This window comes from Petromyzon marinus, chromosome 61, assembly GCF_048934315.1.
Source record: "Petromyzon marinus isolate PM22_M1 ecotype Great Lakes invasive population chromosome 61, UKy_Petmar_22M1.pri1.0, whole genome shotgun sequence".
Lineage (NCBI taxonomy): Eukaryota > Metazoa > Chordata > Hyperoartia > Petromyzontiformes > Petromyzontidae > Petromyzon > Petromyzon marinus.
Window position 1 is genome coordinate 10,737,786 of NC_133727.1, and position 22,244 is coordinate 10,760,029.

The following is a 22,244-nucleotide window of genomic DNA, read 5'->3' on the forward strand; positions in this document are numbered from 1 at the left end:
TCCTTTACTCGCCGCTGCTCTTTTTTATTGTCACGCGTCTCCCCCACATCTCTCCACACATCTCCCTTCCCCCCCCCCTCCCCCTCCACATCTCCCTCCAACGCAATTATTGCTCTGCCGATATTCTTATTACTTCTGCAGCCTTTTGTCGAAGTGCTTTTGGGGGGCGCAAGTTGTATGTGAGTGCTAAATACATGCAAATCTTTTTTTTCCGTATTCAGACCAGTGATTCACTCCGTCAGCCCGAGGAGTCTTGGCAGGGCTATAGAAGCATCGGGACACAACAGAGCAACGTGATGTGACTTTCTGCGATGATAATAATAATGCCATTTATGTACCCACAATGTCCTTCCCAAGTCTCAAAACTCCGTTTTGGGAGGCTTCTGCATTGTAATGCGTTGACCAATTCCGTGTATGAACGTTTAGGGAATCTCCACACACACGAGGCAGTGATATTTAAAGCTCCGCACAGATGGATTCGTCAATCCGTTGCTGTACCGCCACCGCTTGGCCAGTTCGTAGCCCAAGCCTACAACAGCTGGTGTACTCCCAACCCACCTTCTATCCAATTGTTAACAAGACTCAAACCCCTGCTTAGCTTCCAAGATTTGATGAGGTTTGGGTGCCCGAGGCAACGTGCTGAATGTAACTTTCCGTCGCCGGCTTGCCGATGCAATGAGCCCATCGCTGGGGGGTAAGATGTTGAGCCAGAGATTACTTTGTAAGATGCCATGTTATTCTTCTCAATTGCGACGTTAGCCTTTGAGTGCTGAATGCAGCCTCGCGCTAAGCGGTGCTGTTACGCACTACAGATGTTGACATTGCAGTCAGTTTTCCAATGTTTTCTCCCACGTGCTAAATAGCGGCGCACGCAGACCAAGGCGTTTTGCAGAGGCCCACTGAGCTACGGTCTATGGAGCGATCAGAATAGCAACCTTTGTTTTGACTGCAGGAGGGAATCCGATGAGCTATGAAGCTCTTGTTCGCAGATGTCCAGTCAGGGCAGAGATGCGGCTCACAGAGAGACGTAAACAGAGGAATACGACGAGCGAGATAAGAGACAAGAGAGAGAGAGAGAAATGTGCAGGTGGCAAAAGCTATCAACAAAAGCCAATCCACTCCGACTTTCAACTCGTTAACCCCGTGGTTCAATAACCTCCACAGAGCCACCCGGCCAATGCTGAGGACCTCCATCTCCCGGTGCGTTTAGCACGAGAAGTCCATTGGTGCCACGTTACCCCCGACGGCCGAAAGAGTGGGTGGTGTTCAGAGCCCCCTGGTCGCACGGCACAAGAGCAACAAAACCCATGCCCTCTCTGACCCTCTGTTTTCATTAAAGAGAAAGCACAGCATTTTATAATTATTATGATACAAACGTGCAAAAATTATTTTTTCTTTCAAAATTGAAGATAACTGCTTGTAAACAATAAACCAATTCTCATACAAGTTGCTTGGCAGTATGGAACCTCTGACCCGGCCGCCCAGCCTAAGAGACCACACAAGCCCAATCAGCAGTAGCCTTAACCGAGTGCTGTGCACACCACCACCACCAACAACGTTTTGACATTTGCAACATTAAAAAAACCCGCGGTGCACAAAACAAAGACAAAGATTCCCCCGTGTAGCCTTAACAGACTGTTGGGGCAAGTGCTATTAGCGAGCACCTATGAAGGCCGGCACGGCACACGAGGAGGTGGGTGGCCAACACCACGACCGGCCGCCTTTGTTTCCCTAGTGACGATGTTTACACATCGCACCAGGTACTCATTTGAGGCTGAGTCGACCTAGAGGAGGCCCAGGACCGGTTCAGATACGCGTGAGGCCATGTGACTCGCCAACACACTCCGGTTTTAAGTGTGAAGCCCGCCGGGAAATGGGATTGAAGAACCAGCCTTGCAATAGCCACTCACGCGTGCCTATCCGGATTACAAGTAGCGGCTTAAGAAGAGAAAACACAATTACCCGCGTAAGATCTTGCAGATCTACACTCGATCCTTAGTGAAGCGATTCCATATGAACTGATCCTAAATGAAAGGAAAACAACCGAAAGACATTGACTTAAATTAGTACCTTGTGTAAGTTATTTTTTACTTTAGTTTTTTTAAAACTACATATTGTCTGGAAATTATTGTTACAATATTCAGCAAAAACTAAGGTAGGGCGGCGCCCTAACTCCCCAATCAGACTGAAAATATGTATTTATACTGGAGTAATCCGATGAGCTATACAGCTCTTTTTCACGGATGTCCAGTGGGGGCACTGGGTAAGAACGCTACAACAGCAAACACAATGCAATTGTCCACCCACTCACTGGCCTTGCATCACCAGTGTTAGACCAGAGAACGTCAAAAGGCGAACAGTACAGAGACAATGGAAGTATCAGACCACTTATAGCTCGGGACGGAGCAGCTATATCTATGGGAACTTTTTGCCAGTATCCAAAATGATGAAAAATAAGAATGGGTTCGTACCCTTTTGGGCAATAAATCACGAGTCGTGTTAATATATTCAAACGCCAAATGGATACCTTTTAGCACGGCATCAAGTCTGCATTAACCAGGCACACTTGTGGCGAACATGCTCTGATAATTAATAATTATAATTAATATATATAATGTCCTTGAAACTGGTCTAACGCGGGTGGTGAGACAAGGCCACGAAGAAGGCTGCTGGTGTAGACCAATCAGCTTCAAAGACGACAATGCGTGTAGTATTATCATAATCAGAGCATGTTTGTTTGCATGTTTTGGCACAAGCACGTGTGGTTTGTGCAGGCGTGTGATGCCTTGCAAAAGGTTTCTATTTGGTGTTTGAACAGCTTAACACCTCCTGTTTTATTGCCTGAAAAGGGGTAACACCTAATTCTTATTTATCATCATTTCCCATACTGCCAAAAAGGTCCCGTAGATGTAACCACAGTCGGTCGCTCGGCATGCCGCGTGCGGTCGTGGTGGCGGGGTAAAGTATGGGTACTCTCAACTCTCCCAAGTCGTCTGGCCAGGTGTGGGATGACTACGCCGAATGCACATTTTTGAGGAGCCTAAAAAGTGGCACTCTCCAGAGCTCGCCCTTCCGCCAGCACGCAATCGCAGGGCTGCGCTTTTACCGATGTTAAAGGCCAACGAACGTTTGTCGAAACTTAAATGTTGAAAAATAATTGCGACCCTAGGGTCACGAGTTGCACTGTTTCTTATTCTCTTTCTTGTCGCCGAGCGAGGCTTTGTGCTGCCGCCACCGCATGGCACCCGTAAGCCCTGGGTGGAGGGAGGAGGGCACAGGGGTCAAGGATGGGGGCAGGTGCCGGGCCTCTGACCCCGCGCTCCGCCTGACGAGTTCAGCGGGAAGCCCTCGCGAAGGCCCCCCGGTGGTGGTGGGGGGGGGGAGGGGCACTACCACCACCACCACCGCATTGGAGTGTGTGGATCGTGAGGCCTCGCCTGCCATGGGAAAGGCATTGAGCCTTATGATTCGAGGTTGTTGCTGCTGCTGCTGCTGTAGTTATTAGTGGTATGCATTTATATGCATTCATTCATGTCCTCTCTCCTCCCCTCCCCACCACTTCGCTCAAGGGCACACGAGTGACGCCGCCACGTCTATGCCTCTATTTAAGGAACGCAACAGGAGGATTTCTTCGCAAATCTGGCCGTCGCCTGATGAAGCTAGTTGTAATTACTGGCGAAACGTCGTGCTCCGATTGTAAAAGTTGCGGCTTTGCTCTCCTACTGTACTCGTGACGAATTGGCAAGTTCTGTTTATGTGATAAACCTGACTAATTGTCTGTGTGGGGTGGTGGCAGGTTTATCGACACGTTTATATATTTACGAGATCTGACCCAAAACACCCTCTTATAGATACTGTTGTTATATCACCGCTAACCGAGTAAAAACCACCGGTGGAAAAACTTGTAATCGTATTTTTTTTTGCGGCAGGCATAGATAGACTTCTTCTTTTGTTCGTTCGTACATACGGCTGATGATGATGATGTAGATGCGGAGCAACAACTAACAATAACACATTCAGCAGGTTCAAGCCCAGACAGTGGCGGAGGGCATCGCCGCGATGATGTCTCCTACTTCGTATTTGTGGATCGGGGGGCATTGAGTCATTACAAGGCCGTAGCCATGGAGTCAACATTGGGGGGGACCAAATCTTCCAGGGGGTGTGGGGTCCCCCCCCCCCAGAAAAAAATCTAAATTTTAAAACTAATTTCTTGCCTAAAATATACAAAAATTCACTAACACATTGGATGGACTTTTTTTTAACAATAATGTCTAATAGTGTATTGTATTACATTGATCTGTTGTTTCTTTTTTACCTTTTCTTGTTTCAGTGTATGTAATGGCAGAGATTCGGGATTAATAAAGTACAACCATAACCACAATCATATACACAGAAATCTATTTTATAGCAATATATTGGGGGGGACATTTCGAGCATATTTCAATATTGGGGGGGGGGATGTGTCCCCCCCAATATACATTATAGTTACGGCCTTGAGTCATTATACGTTGTACTGTTTCTGTTCTAGATGACGACAGTCGCACCACGACTACTGGAGAAAGTTGTTTTCTTCAATTTGTCCGTTTGCGCATCAGGTATCACCCGCAGCTACTGCCCACGGTTCTTGCAGTGGATGCGGTTGAGGGTGGACCCTTGATGAGCTAAAAATCGCATCCACTGCACAAATCCATGGCAGGTTGCGCGGACACCCCAGGGCGTAGACTGAGAAAGCGCAGCGGTCTGCGGCTACAGCGGAGGTGTGATGATAAACAACACTCCACTTGCCACCCGCAGACTTTAAAGGGTCATTAGAATCGTGGCGGAGAATATAAATAACAACATACATCAGCGGACAGTGTGTGCCCTTCGTATATCTCCGACTCGGCACATGTATGTTGGATGTATGTTGAACTTCTTTAGCACCGTACGTAGCCAACCGTGCTAATAGGAGGTGCAGTGTTGAGTCTATGGGCAGTGTTAGTCTATCGGCAGTGTTGAATCTATGGGTAGTATTAGTCTATGGGAAGTGTTAAGTATATGGGCAGTGTTCAGTCTATCGGTAGTATTCAGTCTATGGGAAGTGTTGAGTATATGGGCAGTAGTAATAGGTTTTACCCTTTTTAACTGTTAGTCTATGATTGGTCCAAGGACCAATCAAATTCAAGGACAGTGCATATTATTATCAGAGTTGTCTCTTTTGTTTGCATTTTGACTGCTTGTGTTGTGGTTATTGCAAACATGATGCCTTGAATAAAGGTGTCAGTTTTTGTTCCAGTTAAAAGGGTAAAACCTATTACTATATCTTGTTACTGGCAAAGGAGGTCTCATAATATATGGGCAGTGTTGAGTCTATGGGTAGTGTTGAGTCTATGGGCAGTGTTGAGTCTATGGGCAGTGTTGAGTCTATGGGCAGTGTTGAGTCTATGGGCAGTGTTGAGTCTATGGGCAGTGTTAAGACTATGGTAGTGTTGAGTCTTTGGGCAGTGTTGAGTCTATGGGTAGTGTTGAGTCTATGGGCAGTGTTAGTCTATGTTTAGGATGTATAAATGTTGAACTTCTTTTGCACCGTTCGTAGTCAACCGTGCTAATCGAAGGTGCGGCGGAGGGGGGGGGGATTGAAGGACAACAAATTAAACACAAAAATCAGTTTTAAAGAAATTAGTTTGTTAATTGAGATGATTTAAAAGTGCATGGCTCCCATTGGCTTCCTAATATCGGAAGGCTGAGCATTCCAGACGGCCGCAGACACGCTTCTGAAAGCGCCTCGCGGTGACCACCGTCTTTGTCCGACGGTGAGCCAAAAGCCGCTGCTGCCAGGCGTAATAAAAGTAAATTCTTCACACAACCCACCGGGCCTCACAGCAAGCCTGACTGCTGATGAGACACTGGTACGTCAAAGCCTGTTTCTCCCCAGTGCTGATGTTTACACGCGGCACCAGATGTTGGTTGTGACCAGGAATGTAACTGGGTTCACCAGGTTCCTAGCGTAGCTCGCTAACCTCCCCCCCCGCACACAAAGATGCCCCGTGTAGCCTTTACAGACTGTCAGAGCAAGTGCTGTTAGCGAGCATCTATGAAGGCCGGCATGGCGCACAGGAGGAGGTGGGTGGCCAGCACCACGCCCGGCCGCCTTTGTCTTCCTAGTTGCGATGTTTACACGCCGCACCAGGTACTCATTTGAGGCTGAGTCGACCTCGGGGAGGCCCAGGACCCGGTTCAGATAATCGTCACTGGTGTTGGCCGAACTCGGGTCGCCGGGTTCGTAGTACAGCACGCTAACCGCTACACCACCGCTCCCCCACACATGCATGCACGCACACACACACACAAGTATAAGCACACTGTGTATGTAGAAGCATTTTATTATTTCATTAACGCGTGATATATTTTTTCCGAGCAATTTTATGCTCCGGCGACCGCACGGAATTTCTTTTGTGGGGTCAAAGCTCTGGAGAATGCTGTGTTTTCCCGAGCAAAAAAAATATGGGCACGGTATTGGCCAAATTAGGTTTGAAGAGGCGCTGATGTAGTTGTTTTAGTCCCGGACGATTTTGCACTGTGCGTCCGCGCAAGCCGAGCTGAATGTGCGAGTCACAATGTTGACCAAAACATCGCAACTGTGGACGCGTATTTGACTCTCCGTCACTCGGGCGTGTTGCGTGCGTCCGATCAGCGCGGTGTGCCACGTTCCGAAAGAAGTTCAGCACACGGACAGACGTACGTAGCGAGGTCCATAACCACTGGGTCATGCTGGCCCCCCTTTTTCAGTTCACAAACCCCTTAGTGAGATAATATAGTTTTTTTGGGGGTTAGAGTGCATAAACATATACATGTGTCGTTAAAACCCGCCACCACTCGACACAGCAAACTAGTAAGTGTTGTCACATAAACTGAACGTGGCCAATTCGTCACTAGTACAGCACTAGTGTATAGTGTAGTGTATAGTGTAGTGCATAGTGTAGTGTATAGTGTAGTGTATAGTGTAGTGTATAGTAGTGTATAGTGTAGTGTATAGTGTAGTGTGTAGTGTAGTGTATAGTGTAGTGTATAGTGTAGTGCATAGTGTAGTGTAGAGTGTATAGTGTAGTGCATAGTGTAGTGTGTAGTGTACTAGTACAGCACACCGGTGTGTTGGAGAGCCAAGCCAAAACATTTACAATCTAAGTATGACGTTTCGCTAATAATTACAACTAGCTTCATCAGGCGACAGTCAGATTTTTTTCCCTTAAATTACAGAAGAGATGTGAACAAGAGATGCCGTGAGATAAGGGATGTAGCAGCTAAGGAAACGGATTGTTTGGTGATGCCGCTGCTGCTGCGTTGCCAGAGGTAAAAAAATGAATATTCGTCATTTGAAAAATGTACTGCAGTAAAATTAAAAGGATACAGTGACCGACGTTTTGGGCAACGAATCTTTGTGTTGTAGCGCGTAAAAAGTGGTGTAAAGCGTCACTCATCATAAACTTTTCCTTCCGAAAGGCCACGGTGTGATCGACGAATGTTTGGAGAATTTATTTTGTTTTACAGAAGGGGTAGCAGTGATATCTCGAGACAGATTCAGGCAGGGAAAGATTGAAGCAGGCGAGATAGAAATTAGATAAAATGTTCTGAGCTCCAAATCTCTCAATGCAGAGCTTTGAACCTTGACAGTGTAAAATCAATCAGCTTATTAACTGTCATTTTTGGGGTGGACCAATTTTTTTTATTTTTATTCAGGAGTGCTGGAAAAATACACAAATCTAAAAGGCGCGATCATGACCGTTTGATGAATCCTCCCATCGTGCCGTGCATGTCACGTGACAGTCGCCATATTGTGAGGGGCAGAGAAAGGTGTTTGGATATTTTGAGACTTGGCATTATTGTGCCAAATGATATGACAGTATGTGCAAAATATTCCAGCAAACTCGTCCTTTTAGTGAAGCAACGTTAGGGCTTGGCAAATAACAGGTTTTACCCTTTCTGGCAAAATAACAACAGGACGGTGTTAAGATGTTCAAACACCAAAATAGATGCCTTTTGTAAGGCATCATGTACTGCATTGACCACACACAGTACTTGTGAACATTCAAACAAACACGCTCTGATAAGATATGCATTGTCTTTGAAACCGATTGGCCAAGAGCCAGCCTTCTTTATGGCCAGAAAGGCTAAACGCCTGCTATTATATTTCGTACTTTGATGCTGGCAACGAGGTCCCGTGGTACCGCCCGCGTTTGTCGAGAGTCACTCACTGACGGTGGTCGACACGCAGCAGGCACGCGGGGGGACCACGTTCCTGACCCACATTCTTCATGGGACCTCTCTTGCCAGTATCAAAATATAAGAATATCTGGCAATAAAACAGCTGTGTTAAGATGTTAAAACACCAAACTGAAACCCGTTGCAAGAAATCATGCACCCCATTAACCACACATACTTGTGGTGAACATGCAAACAAAAAAACCACACTGATAATATACGCATTGTCTTTGAATCTGAATGGTCCACACCAAAGCCTAGTCTCAAACAATGTTAGACCAGAGGACGCCAAAAGGCGAACAGCACAAAGACAATGTCACTACCAGGGCACTGAGAGCTCAGGGTGAGCAGCTACACCATGGGACCTCCCTTTCCACTATCAATATATAAGAATAGGTTTTACCCTTTCTGGCAATAAAACAGCTGTGTGAAGATGTTAAAATACCAAACTGAAACCTTTTGCAAGGAATTATGTCTGCATCAACCACGTATGCTTGTGGTGAGAACATGCAAACAACAAACATGCTTTGGTACAGTCACATTCACAAATTTTCATTCGGGGGGGGCCCAGTGTCACGAGACCCATATGAACGGAATTGGGGGTTCGCCGGTGGTACACGATTATTATTTCTGTCCCCCGCGATTCGCAACCCCGGTCAGAAAATGATTGCGGGGTGCAAGCGCAGAATGGAGTTGTAAGCAAGAGATGAGCGTTTGTTTAGTGCTGAGATGAACGCGTACCCGTGTAGAGGAGTAGTAAGCAGGATACAATCTTGCCCTCGTTCAAGAATGCCTTGCCCAGTCTCACGAGACTCGTCGGGCAGTACACTGGTGATGCACGTTATATTAAAAGTCATACAAATGTTTGCGATAATTATTCATGTTCCCGCGATCTGCAACCCTGGTCAGAAATCTTGCGGGGTGGCGGTGGTGATGGTGCGAGTCATAATCAGTTGTCGTGATGTCGAATCGGTCGCAATAAGGAACGTCGATACGAGCGGCTGAACACGAAGCTTCGCGGTCTGTTGACGTACAGCAGGACCCGGCCCTGATAGCAATTGGCTGGTTCCGTGTTTCAAAAGAAAAATTAGACTGCTCGTGCCCTACCTAGACTTGGTCGAACGGTTCCTCGATTCGTTTCCGGACTCGTTTCTTGGCGGGACGGTGGCATCACAAAGATTACGACTCGTGGTGGTTGCACCACTGCACGTTCGAATGGGAAAGCGGCCGCTGAATCTCAGTGGCAACTTTTGATGGAGAGGTCTGCAGCTCCACTCAACAAGGGAGGCAACAGCGACATCGTTGGACTGTTTCACGAGGACCCGGTGTGTTGTTGTTACGCTGCACCGGTGTGGTGCCGCCTATACGCCCGAATTCAACTGGGCCAGCCACGCGGAGTGGTCACACGGCGCGGTCACACGGCGCGATCACGCCACCGCTTCGCTCGCAGCAGATTCTGGAAATTTTTGAATTTCGTGGGAGTGCCGCGTGGGTGGGTTGGTGGGGAGGGGCAAGGGGTTACTCGTGTCTGGGTCGTTCCCGCGTTGTTTAAGATACTTTCTTGTTTCAAGGGAACTTTTATTGAAAAGCTGAAACGTTTCGCTAGCATCTCCGTCGAGCCGCTCTTGCACTGTCCGGCGAGCCCCGCACCCCGGACCCCGCGAGCGGCGATTTGGCCGCTTGCTCGCCAATTCGTTGGTTTGTGCACATGGAGGATGGGCTCATGAGAGAGAGAGACAGAGACGGAGAGAGACTTTGACTTTTAAACAACTTTTATTGCCGCCAGCAGCAAAAGCACTGGAGGCGATTTCGATATGAAATACACAAAGTCACCAGCAAACAAAATGAAAATACACGTTACAAACCTACGCGCTGTGGCGCTAAAAAGCACCGCGCACAACACGAAATAAAAGTCACGTGGTGGTGGTGGTGGTCATCGCGCACGCCACGTTGACGAGCGAGCGCTTCAGAAGGTGAACATGAGGGTGCCGTCCACGCTAGTACAGAGAGGGGCTTTTCCGGCTCCCCAGCATTCGAAGAAGACGTGCACATCATCGACATGTGTGTGGTACGTGGCGTGCTCCAGCGGAGCCTCGTCTTAAGCAGGCCTCTGAACACTGGAAGCAGCACAGAGCAGCCGTCAGTGTCACCTTCCAGCGTCTTTTTACTCGTTCTGTGCACCGCCAACTTCGCCTGAGCACAGGCGAAGTTGGCGAGGTCATGATGTTTGTTAGCCAGGTAAGGCACCACCCCATACACGAAGCTGCTGTTGTAGAAGGGTACCCCCAGTTTCCTGAAGATGTTCCCCAAAAGGCAGAACATTGGGTTGAGTCGCTGGCAGCCTAAGTACTGGTGGGGCAGATCCTAAAGAGAGACAGAGACGGAGAGAGACTAAGACGGAGAGAGTCACTCTTCCGTACAAGAATAACTTATTTGTGTTCTCAGGGCAATGACCATTCACTGGCTCGAGGCGAACGAAAGCATTTTCGGTAACATTCGTGTGGGCAACTTTCAAATAATATTTCTTTAAACGAGAAAAGCCACTCCCCCCCCCCCTGCCAATGCTGGAACTGAAATAATCCCTGAGATTGTGGGCTCATGAGAGAGAGAGAGACAGAGGGATAGAGAGTCACTCATGCGCTCAAGAGTAACTCATTTGTATTCTCAGGGCGACGGCCATTCGATTGGCTCGAGGCGAATGAAAACAGTTTCGGTAACAGTCGCGTGGGCACTTTAAAAGAATATTTCTATGAACGAGAACCGCCGCCTGCCAATGCTGTAACTGAAGTAATCCTTGAGAGGGTGGGCTTCACGACCAGTGAAGTGAATCATCCCACCACGTTGCCATTGGCTGGGAAAGTTTCGATGTTGTTTTTGCTTTCTCTCTCTCTTCCTCACCTCTCCCACTCGGGGCTGCGTTTCGCCTTTTCATTCGCAACGCTTAGCCAACGGAGCAGGGCTGGACGGTGGCAGCGTGTTTGCTGGCACCGCCGACGGGGGCGTTCGTGCGTTCATGCGTGTGGAGCTGCGCTACGAACCCCGGCCACCCGGGTTCGACTCCCTCTCAAGGGCCCAACACCGGCGACGATTATCTGAACTGGCCTCAAATGAGCACCTGGTGCTGTGCGTAAGCATCGCCACTGGGGGAGACAAAGGCGGCCGGGCGTGGTTGCTGACCACCCACCCCCTCGTGTGCCACAGTGCCGGCCTTCATAGGTGCTGCTCGCTAGCAGCACTTGCCCCCACAGTCTCTTAAGGCTATACGAGGGATCTTTGTTCTTCGTCTATGTGTGCCCTTCACGCCACCGACTCCTTAGAATTGTACTCTTTGGTTCTTTCGGTAAAGTCACGTATGTAAAAAAAATAATAGATCACGACGTTTCGATCGCAACACAAGCAATCGTCATCAGGTGGGACAACCACAGCAAGAAGAAACTGCTGAAGTAGGCGAGAGATCTGTCGTGGCACGAGGTTATACAGGACTCGGCAATTGCTGAGGATTGTACGCTCCTTAATTGTTTGACTAAAAGGTCATTTGTGTGCGTGTCTGCATGTCTTGCTTGCCAACTGGTCTGCATTTCTGCCTGCCAAATCGTGCTTTTTGCCTCTCCGTCTGCATATCCATCTGTCTGTTGGTTTAACACGTAGGCTTTCGCGACCAATATTATTCATAATAAAGGTTTTTGGGTTAGATCGTTGGTCTGTGTCTCTGCACAGCTGTCTGTCACATGGAGGCTGTGCCTGCCTCCTTTGTACCTGTTTATTTAGTAGATAGTCTGCCTGTGTGTATGTTGAATTTCCTTCGCGCCGTACGTAGCCAACTGCACAAGTCAGTAAACAGTATCTGTCTGACTGTTTATTTGTTTGACCGTCAAGTGTCCAAGTGCTGGTCTGTCAGTACGACTGTTTGTTGAGCTGTCTGTCTGCCTGACTCAAGAAAACAACTACCCCTACTATCATTATATTTTTTATGAGTTGGCTCCTTTCACGATAACATCACCAAAGTGAATGCACAGAAAACAACACAAACTATAAACAACAAATCATGGACATAGCAACTTTACAGATATTTAAAAAAGTGCAAAATTCAAATGTGGAAAGACAGTTTATAATTTTTTAATTCTTAAACTTTTTTCTCCCCCAGGGAAGCCCCGACGAGCCTCGAGACTTTTTCAGGAGGTTTCTGTCAAAGTTTTTTTTTGTTTCACAGAAGGCGATGTCGCAGCCGCGTGATCCCAAATTGAGAAAATTGCAAGTGGTCTCTCTCGGCCATTGGGATGGGTGGCCAATACCAGTCACCTTGTGTTGAGTGGTTTATTTTTTATTTCTTGGCCTGACAGAGGAAATCAGAGCACCCTGCGGAGACCCACGCAGAACAGCGGCAGAACACACGGACTCTGCACAGAAAGGCTCCCGAGTTGGGAATTGAACTCAGGCCCTTCTTGCTGCGAGGCACGAGTGTGTTACCGCTGGTGACACCCTGCTCTGCCAGAATAGCTACACATGCAGCAACTGGGTCGATCGTACAGACGTCGTTCAACTCCCTTTCCCCGGAGCGTCGAGGTGCCATATCCTGGCTCTCCAGCTGAAGGCAGTACAGCAAGTGGACCAATCGCAATCTGTCTACATTTTTTGCGGGGATTGAGTGTTGCCCCCTCGCACGTGTTGGGTTTTCTCCGGGTGCTCCGGTTTTCTCCCACTTGCAAAAGCGCTCATCATCTCATCATCAATGGAGAGCGAGTGGATACAGTAGTTTGACCGTGCGACAGGGTGACACAGTACGTGCGACGAAGTGACACAGTACGTGCGACAGGATGATACAGTACGTGAACAGGTGAAGATATAACTTTAGAAAACGCTCGTTTCTGTGCAACAAAGAAATAAAGAAACAGTTTTATTTAAGACGCCTCAAACACGCGTCAGACTCCCACAACTTAAGGCGTAGCTTATGTTCTGGTACAAGAAAGCTGCGCCTACATTAGTCAAAAGACTCGTACTCACGTGGAAGAAACCCACTCAAGTAAAAGACTTATACTCACGTGGAAGAAACCCACTCAAGTAAAAGACTCCTACTCACGTGGAAGAAACCCACTCAAGTAAAAGACTCCTACTCACGTGGAAGAAAACCATTCAAGTAAAGACTTCTACTCACGTGGAAGAAACCTACTCAAGTAAAAGACTCCTACTCACGTGGAAGAAAACCACTCAAGTAAAGACTTCTACTCACGTGGAAGAAACCTACTCAAGTAAAAGACTCCTACTCACGTGGAAGAAACCTACTCAAGTAAAAGACTTCTACTCACGTGGAAGAAACCCACTCAAGTCAAAAGACTCCTACTCACGTGGAAGAAACCTACTCAAGTAAAATACTCCTACTCACGTGGAAGAAACCTACTCAAGTAAAAGACTTCTACCCACGTGGAAGAAACCTACTCAAGTAAAAGACTTCTACTCACGTGGAAGAAACCTACTCAAGTCAATAACTTCTACTCACGTGGAAGAAACCTACTCAAGTAAAAGATTCCCACTCACGTGGAAGAAACCTACTCAAGTAAAAAACTTATACTCACGTGGAAGAAACCTACTCAAGTAAAAGACTCCTACTCACGTGGAAGAAACCTACTCAAGTAAAAGGCTTCTACTCACGTGGAAGAAACCTACTCAAGTAAAAGACTCCTACTCACGTGGAAGAAACCTACTCAAGTAAAAGACTCCTACTTACGTGGAAGAAACCCACTCAAGTAAAAGACTCCTACTCACGTGGAAGAAACCTACTCAAGTAAAAGACTTCTACTCACGTGGAAGAAACCTACTCAAGTAAAAGACTTCTAGTCACGTGGAAGAAAGCCGTGCAAGAGAGAGAGAACACTCTTCACGTCTCACCAACATGGAGGCAACAAGTTCGTGTCTAAGAAGAAGGTACCTTTAATTTTGTACGAGAGAAGATTGTTACCAAGAGTGAAAGACAAGCAAACGTTTTCTTGTTCGTGTTTTAGTTTTTTTGTTTGTTGTGGTGGCACCCGATTCAAGAGCTGAATGGCTCACAGGGCTATACCAAAATAAATAAACTGAAACTGAATTGACGGCAAAACATTTTAAAATTAAATACCAAAGCAAGACCCTTCTGAAATAGAGTTCTAGACTCATTATGACTTTCCTCGATAGATAATAATTAAAAGTTTACGTAACTTTTAAAAAAACAGGATCGGAAACATCTGAAAGCACTGCACAACATTAAATTAACGAAGTACGTAGCACATTACAAACGCCGGTGGCGCCTGTCCTCGGTATTCTTGGTTGTGTCTGTATTTGTTGGTCTATCTGTATTCTGAGTTTGGAGCAACCTTGACATCCCATCGTTGTACTCTACCCAAGTGTAAAACAAATCTGTCTCTCTGTGCCTGTCGGTGTGTCTGTCTCTGTGTCTGCCTGCCTGCCTGTCTCTCTGCCTGCCTGTCTGTCTGATTATCTGAGCGTCTGCGCGTTTGAAGGCACCAACGCTTTCCCGGAGCACGAAGGTTTCCCCAATAAGTGGCTGTGCAGGGACGCTTCGTCGCCACTCGTTCGTTCGCTCGCTCGCTCGCTCGCCGAGCACAGCGTGCCACTTGTCGCTCGGCAGGAAAACTTTGGCAAATTGTGGAACCCCCGCCGGAAGCTTTGGCGTCTCCGAGAGCCCTATTAATAATAATAATGCCAGCAGCGCCGTATGGGTCTCTGGGACCCCTCCTGGTGAAACCTCTGCTCAGCCGCCGCATTGCCCCCGATTAATGAACAAAGTCCCGCGGACTCGGCCTCCCGTGGTCTCCCGTGTTTCACCCGCGGCGTTATTTTTCATTAAACGGGGCTTTAATAGCCGGCCCCTAGCTGCTGCGTGACCGCTCCGCACCGCATCGCATTCTTTGACCTTTACAATCACCGTATTCTACAGATTATGAGAGTTATTTACCCCCCCCCTCGCCTCTTCCCCCCGTATTTTAAAGAAAAAGTTGGGGGGTGCATCTTACAAGGGCGCCAGGGTGGCGAGATGTTAACTATCTTGCGTGGGTTCGATCCCGACCCTTACGACGCCTGCTGCTGTATATTTGGAGTCTGCGTCTCTCTCTCTCATCATCACCACGGTGGCTATGAGATGTCGACTACCTCGCCTGGTATACAGGAGGTCGTGGGTTATATCCCGACGCTGACGCCTGCTGTATGTTTGAAGTTTGCGTGTCTCTCTCCCCGTGGTCGTGCGGATTTTTCCCCGGGTCCTCTTTTTTTCCTGCACATTTAGAATGAACGTCACGCGTTTAGAGTATTTGGTTGCGATAGGTCGCTTCTGAAAAAGGGCTACACAGCTGAGTGGGCCTTACCTGGTAAAATATCAATTGTTTAGTTTATTGTTTAGTTTATAATCAGGTCGGTGTGCGTGTGTGTGTGAGCGGTAGTGTAGCGGTTAGCGGGCGCCGCGCTACGAACCCGGCGACCCAAGTTAGACCCGCTCACGGCCAACACCAGTGACGATTATCTCTGAACCGGTCCCGGGCCTCCCTTAGGTCGACTCACTCAAATGAGTACCTGGTGCGGTGTGTAAACATCGCCACTGGGGAGGCAAAGGTGGTCGGGCGTGGTGCTGGCCACCCACCCCCTAGTGTACCATTCCGGCCTTCATAGGTGCTCGCTAACAGCACTTGCCCCTTCAGTCTGTTAAGGCTATACAGGGGATCTTTGTGTGAGACCAGATTTGTGAATACCAACCAGGTGGCTCAGTGGTGGGAGTGAGTGGCTCGCCATCGCCAGGGTTGCGAGTTCAACTCTTGGTTGGGAGCTTTACTCAGGCCACCATCTCATCATCCCCCAGGGTCGATAAAAATTAGAACGTATTTGCGGGGAAGTCAAGAGTGGCCCCGTGGAGAGAGACTTGGCCTCGCCATCAGGATGTGGAATTTCTACCACCGGCTGTGCGCAGGAGATGATTCCGCCTTCAATGCGGAATTCAACAGAAAGTCACTCTCTACTTTTATTTCACTTTAAAACGTTCCGGGGGTGCGTCCTGTCCTTCTCCGTGGTGTCCTTCTGCACGCCTCCATGTAGCAAGTACGTTGCGAAAGAAGTTCAACATGCGTACATACGTACGTACGTAATTCGGTGGCTGCGTGCGTGTGTAGTGGTAGACTTCACTCGGACAACTTTGTTCTTTTCTCCGACACCACTTTATTTACAACTCTCCGCATTCCGTCGATAACTCCACAGCTCCTCTGATTGCCACGGCTCGCTTGCCACGCTCTGCCCGTCTCGCTCGCTCCGCTTCCTCCCCTGTCTTTCTCTGTCTACCTCCATCGCTCGCTGTCTCTCTCTCCATCTCTCGCTGTCTCTCTCTCTCTGTCACTCGCTGTCTCTGTCTCTCTCCGTCTCTTGCTGTCTCCGTCCCTCTCCGTCTCTCTACATGTCACTCTGGTTATCTCTCCCTGTCTCTCTCCGTCACTCGCCGTCTCTGGCTCTCTCTCCCTCACTCGCTGTCTCTGGCTCTCTCTCCGTCACTCGCGTAAATATAAATACGTCGTTAAACCCGTCACCACCCGACACAGCTAATTAGTAAAGTTTGTCACGTAAATAGAACGTGCCAATTCGTTACTAGTACAGCACACCGGTGTGTTGGAGAGCGAATCCACAACATTTGCAATCTGAGTACGATATTTCGCCAGTAATCACAACAAGCATCATCAGGAGGACAGCCAGATTTGTGGAGAAATCCTCCTGTTTCGTTCTTTAAATAGAAGGGTAGTTGTGATGTCGTCACTTGTGAGCCCTTCACGTGCTGAACTAGTAACGAGTTGGCACGTTTTGTTAACGTGATGCAACCTTCCAGAATTGGCTGTGTCGGGTGGTGGCGGGTTTAACAACATATTTATATTTTCGCGAGGTAACCCAACAAAACTTCTATTATGGATTGTTAAACACGGTGCGCGAAAATATAGACACACAAACATTTAACGTATTTTTTAATGCATTTAAAGTCAAACTAATTCGCACGGATTAGTGAAGAGTGAATGGATTTTTTAAAATCCTTATTCCATTTAATTTTATTCATTTTTCTGGCTTTTGTCACCAAATCTCACCGTGGCCAGCATTGTAAATGAGAGACGAGGACGAGGCTAGGTTTGAGAGCCTGGACAAATGTTGAGAGTGCAAGTGCTGGCTGCCTTTCCGCTTATCTGTGGCTTCATGTGCCTCGAGATAATTATCTCTCTCTCTCTCTCAAGGATAGTGAGAGCGAAACTGACCGTGTGCGCGTTCCGAATTCTAAAATTACTATTGTCGTCATGATTATGATCATCATGACAGTCATCATTCTGTGAGACACAAGCGGACGTCGTTTGGTTAACATTTCACGGTCGTGGTCATCGCTGTGGGAGAGCCAGTGGGAGCTTCGAGCAGCGGAGGCAACGGAAGCGCCAGAGCGGCATCGCTCACAAAAAAAGAACCGCGGGAAAGGAAGGGGGAGATCGACGGAGGAATGCCAGGGTTCACGCGTTAACAATCCCCGGCATTGATGGGCAGGTGATTCTGGCCTGCTTGTGCCTCGGGTAAAGTGACTGTTAAGTATCCCGTCTCTCGGTGGAGGCGTTTACGGCCCGCTTTGCCCGTCGCATTTGTGTCGAGCGCTCGCTCAATCGCCCAGTGTTTGTCGCACAATGCCGCCAACATTTTTTGGGCTCCTTCTCTGCGCCGAAGGAGCGAGACCGCGGCGTCTCGGCTTTCGGCCTTGATTGCGACGATACAATTCCGAGTTAACAGCGCAGTTTCTATTGCTTATTTTATTTATTTAGCACAACTCGCGCGTATTTATATATTACATATATATTTGAAATATTTGAGATTGTTGTTGCCCAAAACTCATTCTGGATCGCGTTGCGTTGTGCCGCGAGATGCCGGCGTTCATTTCGGGAACGAAATCGGTGATGAGGAACTTTCGTCAGCGCAAGCTGGGTTTCTGTATTCCATCGGACCAAAGGGTGAGAGAAGAATAATAATTATAATTTTAATTCGTAAAGCGCCCTCAAACAATCGCTCTCAGGGCTACGATGAGCGCGCGAGAATAATCGAGCGCCGGCCGGAGGGCGGAGCGGGAGACCCGTCCGTGACGAGACGGACTCAGGTCCGAACACGGACACGTACACACCGAGGTGTTCGTGCAATACGTTGAATTTCCTTCGCGCCGTACGTAGCCGTCCCATGCTAATCGGAGGTGCGCTACTCTGAAATGCTAATTGGTTGGATATGTAAGTCTTTTTTTTTACTTAGTTCACCGATTGGCTGAGCTTATAATATTATGAGGGTGGGCAGGGAGGATTTCGCACCTCCGATTAGCACGGTTGGCTATTTACAGTGCGAAAGAAGCTCAACATACATACTGCCCATAGACTCAACACTGCCCATAGACTCAACACTACCCATAGACTCAACACTACCCATAGACTCAACACTGCGCATAGACTCAACACTACCCATAGACTTAACACTTACCATAGACTCAACACTGCCCATAGACTCAACACTGCCCATAGACTCAACACTGCCCATAGACTTAACACTGACCATAGACTCAACACTGCCCATAGACCCAACACTGCCCATAGACTCAACACCACCCATAGACTCAACACCACCCATAGACTTAACACTACCCATAGACGCAACACTACCCATAGACTCAACACTACCCATAGACTTAACACTGCCCATAGACTCAACGCTACCCATAGACTCAACACTGCCCATAGACTCAACACTGCCCAGACTCAACACTATCCATAGACTCAACACTGCCCATAGACTCAACACTGCCCATAGACTCAACACTACCCATAGACTCAACACTGCCCATAGACTCAACACTACCCATAGACTTAACACTGCTCATAGACTCAACACTGCCAATAGACTCAACACTGCCCATAGACTCAACACTACCCATAGACTCAACACTGCCCATAGACTCAACACTACTCATAGACTTAACACTGCCCATAGACTCAACACTGCCAATAGACACTGCACCTCCGATTTGCGCAGTTGGCTACTATGTTGCGAAAGAAGTTCATATATACACACTGCCCAGAGACTAACACTACCCATAGACTCAATCTTTGTATTTAAAGTCAACTCGTCATCCCGTGTACATACAAAAAGCAGTTTGAAAGAAATTCGTTTTGCATTTAGTATGGTTGTGTAGTGTATAGTAGTGATAGTGTAGTGTATAGCGTAGTGTGTACAGTGTAGTGTATAGCGTAGTGGATAGTAGTGTAGTGTATAGTGCGGTATGTATGCTGAACTTCTTTCGCATTGTACGTAGCCAACCGTGCTAATCGGAGGCGTGGGGAGAAAGGACAACAAACTAAACAAAACAACAAACAGTTCTAAAGAAATTAGTTTTCAAGTGAGCCCATTTTTTCTCTCCACTGCCAGGCGTCGGCCTTTTCCCACACGCCCTCGACTTGCGAGAGCGCTCGGGCCCAAGATGACGGTCGCCCCCTGCGTTTGCGATGGACACAACATTTACAATCGGAGTGCGACGTTTCGCCAATAATTACAACAACCAGACGAAGGACAGATTTGTGGAGAAATCCTCTTGTTTCGTTCCTTAAATAGAGAGGTAGATGTGATGACGTCACTTGTGTGCTCTTCTTGCACGAAGTGGGGCAGGGATTAATGAATGAATATAAATGACTATGGGTATCCACTGCCGTTTGGGTTATTTATATGTTCTTGTACTTCCTGTCGATTGTGCGTACTGATATATCCGTACCAATGCTAATCCCTATTGAAGTATGGTGAGGTGTATAGGCATGCATTTAAACAATGTGTTATTTGATGATTCGCTTCCAAGCAGCACTAAGTCTGCAGCTATCCGAACGGTTAAAATTACTCTTTACATTTTGTCCGCGCAGGGGAAAACGCGGCGCTGGATTTCGAGATCACATCGGGCGACCCCGAGCGCCGTTTCTCCGTGGACGCCCGCGGGGTCCTCCGTGTGGCCCGGCCGCTTGACCGCGAGTCGCGGCCCTCCTACAATCTCCTCGTGACGACCGCGGACCGAGCAGCCCCCCCGGCCCCCCGTTTTACCGCCTCGGCCACCGTCCTCGTCCGGGTCCTAGACGCCAACGACAACGGGCCGGCCATCGTGGCCCTGCGGGTATCCGGCCGCGGATTGGTCCCACGGGAGGAGCCGGAGGAAGGCGGGGCCCGGCCGGCCTTCACGCTGACCGTGCCAGAGGACGTGGCCCCTGGGTCCACGGTGGCCACGGTCGTCGCATTGGACCCAGACGAAGGAGAGAATGCGGAGGTGGAGTTCTCCCTGTCGTGGTCTCAGCCAGAGGTGAGGCTCAGTGTTGTAACGTTCTTATTTACGCGGACTTTCGGGAAATCTTAAAACCTGGCATGCGACGTTGCTGCGAGGTCGCGAGTCGTTCTGTGCTCTCGCCCCCGATCTTCTTGTTTCGCATCGATTAATAGCACCGAGAATTAAAGATATAATTTTAGATGTTATTTTACCAAAGGCGTTTCTATTCTTCGTTTTGCTATATTTGATCTAATCTTATTCCTTACTCTAGATGCACTATTTTGCAATATGTTTCTGTAATCTTAATGTTCAGTTTATTTAAATATAAAATTCATAATTAAGTAATATATTGTACATTTTTCAAATTGGTTGACTTTTTTCATTGCTGTATTTATTGTATTTATAATTTTTATGCGACCTGCAAAGGTTGTGTTTTTTTATTTTATAGTTTGTTTGTTTTGTTAGTGAAACCCGATTCAAGCACCTCTTAGCTCACAGGGCAATTCTAAATAAACTGTTCAGTAAACTGTTATCCACTCAATTTTCTCTTCAGACGCAGAGTGGATCTCCTCCGTTCCTCCTTTAAAGGTGTGAAGGGAGCAGCAGCAGCACCGGCTAGGTGTTTATGATGCGGTCAACGGTTTGGGATTCGTGGCCACGTTACTCGCAGACCGCCAAATTAATTGATGTGTCATTTGTGCATCAGGTGGCCGCATCGACCGTGCCCCCCGGTCCGATGTCTCAGTTGGCTCTCTATCGCGGCTGCAAAAACAAACGGCGGGGCATTGGTGGGGTCTCTCAAGAGGTCTGATTGATGAGCTGCCACCACTGAGATTCTGATGTTCGAATGTGGGCAGCCACCGTTGGTTCAACTGAGTTCTCACGCGTATCAAGCTGATGCTCACGGCCTGATCACCAATAACTTTAGGAAGAAAACCATCACATTAATATGTGCTTGGGCTTATGTCAATAAATTCCAGCCCTTTCCTAACATTCCACTTCACGTGCCACAAGCTTCTTCGGGAATCCATTTCCTGTAGCTCGCGGCATTGGGAGTGAAACGTCGGACATTGTGCCAAACAATCCCCGGTATCACCTGAAATCACACCGGCGAGCTGTACAGCACAATCGAGTAAATATTCAGAGTCGCACCTTTTCACCTTTTCGGTGTTCCCAGTTCCTCCTCCCCCGCCACCCCCTCCTCCTCGAACAATCAAACAGGAAGCCGCTCTTCTCACCCCCCCCCCGCCCTGGCCCCAAGGGATCACGACCGCCGCCACCGTTCACGATCGGCGCTCGCGACGGCGTCATCCGCACGTCGGCGGACCTCGACCGGGAGTCGAACCTGACGTCGGCGGCGTCCTCGGGGCGCTACGAGCTGATGGTGCTCGCGAGCGACCGGGCGGGCGTGCGGGCGACGGCGACGCCGCAGCCGCCACCGATAGGCGCAGCGACGGTGCTCGTCATCGCCGAGGACGTCAACGACAACCGGCCGCGCTTCGCCGCGCCGGCGTACCGCGTCCGTGTCCCGGAGGACGCCCGCGTCGGCGCCATCGTGGCGCGCCTGTTGGCCGCAGACGCGGATGCGGGCCTCAACGGACGGGTCCGATACCGGATTGTGCCGCGTCGACAGCGCCACGAGGTAGCTCCGCGGCAGGGGCGTGAGGTTTATCGGCGAATATCG

The 22,244-nt window shown here is 48.5% G+C and overlaps 1 protein-coding gene across 1 annotated transcript in view; it reads left to right on the forward strand.

Moving 5' to 3' along the window:
- LOC116955726 (protocadherin Fat 4-like) overlaps window positions 1-22,244 on the forward strand; it is a 68,223-nt gene that overhangs the window by 25,673 nt on the left and 20,306 nt on the right. The window contains exons 4-5 of the mRNA XM_032976992.2: window positions 20,169-20,596; window positions 21,822-22,202. Of these exons, the coding sequence (XP_032832883.2) occupies window positions 20,169-20,596; window positions 21,822-22,202 (809 nt within the window). The remainder of the gene's footprint in view (window positions 1-20,168; window positions 20,597-21,821; window positions 22,203-22,244) is intronic.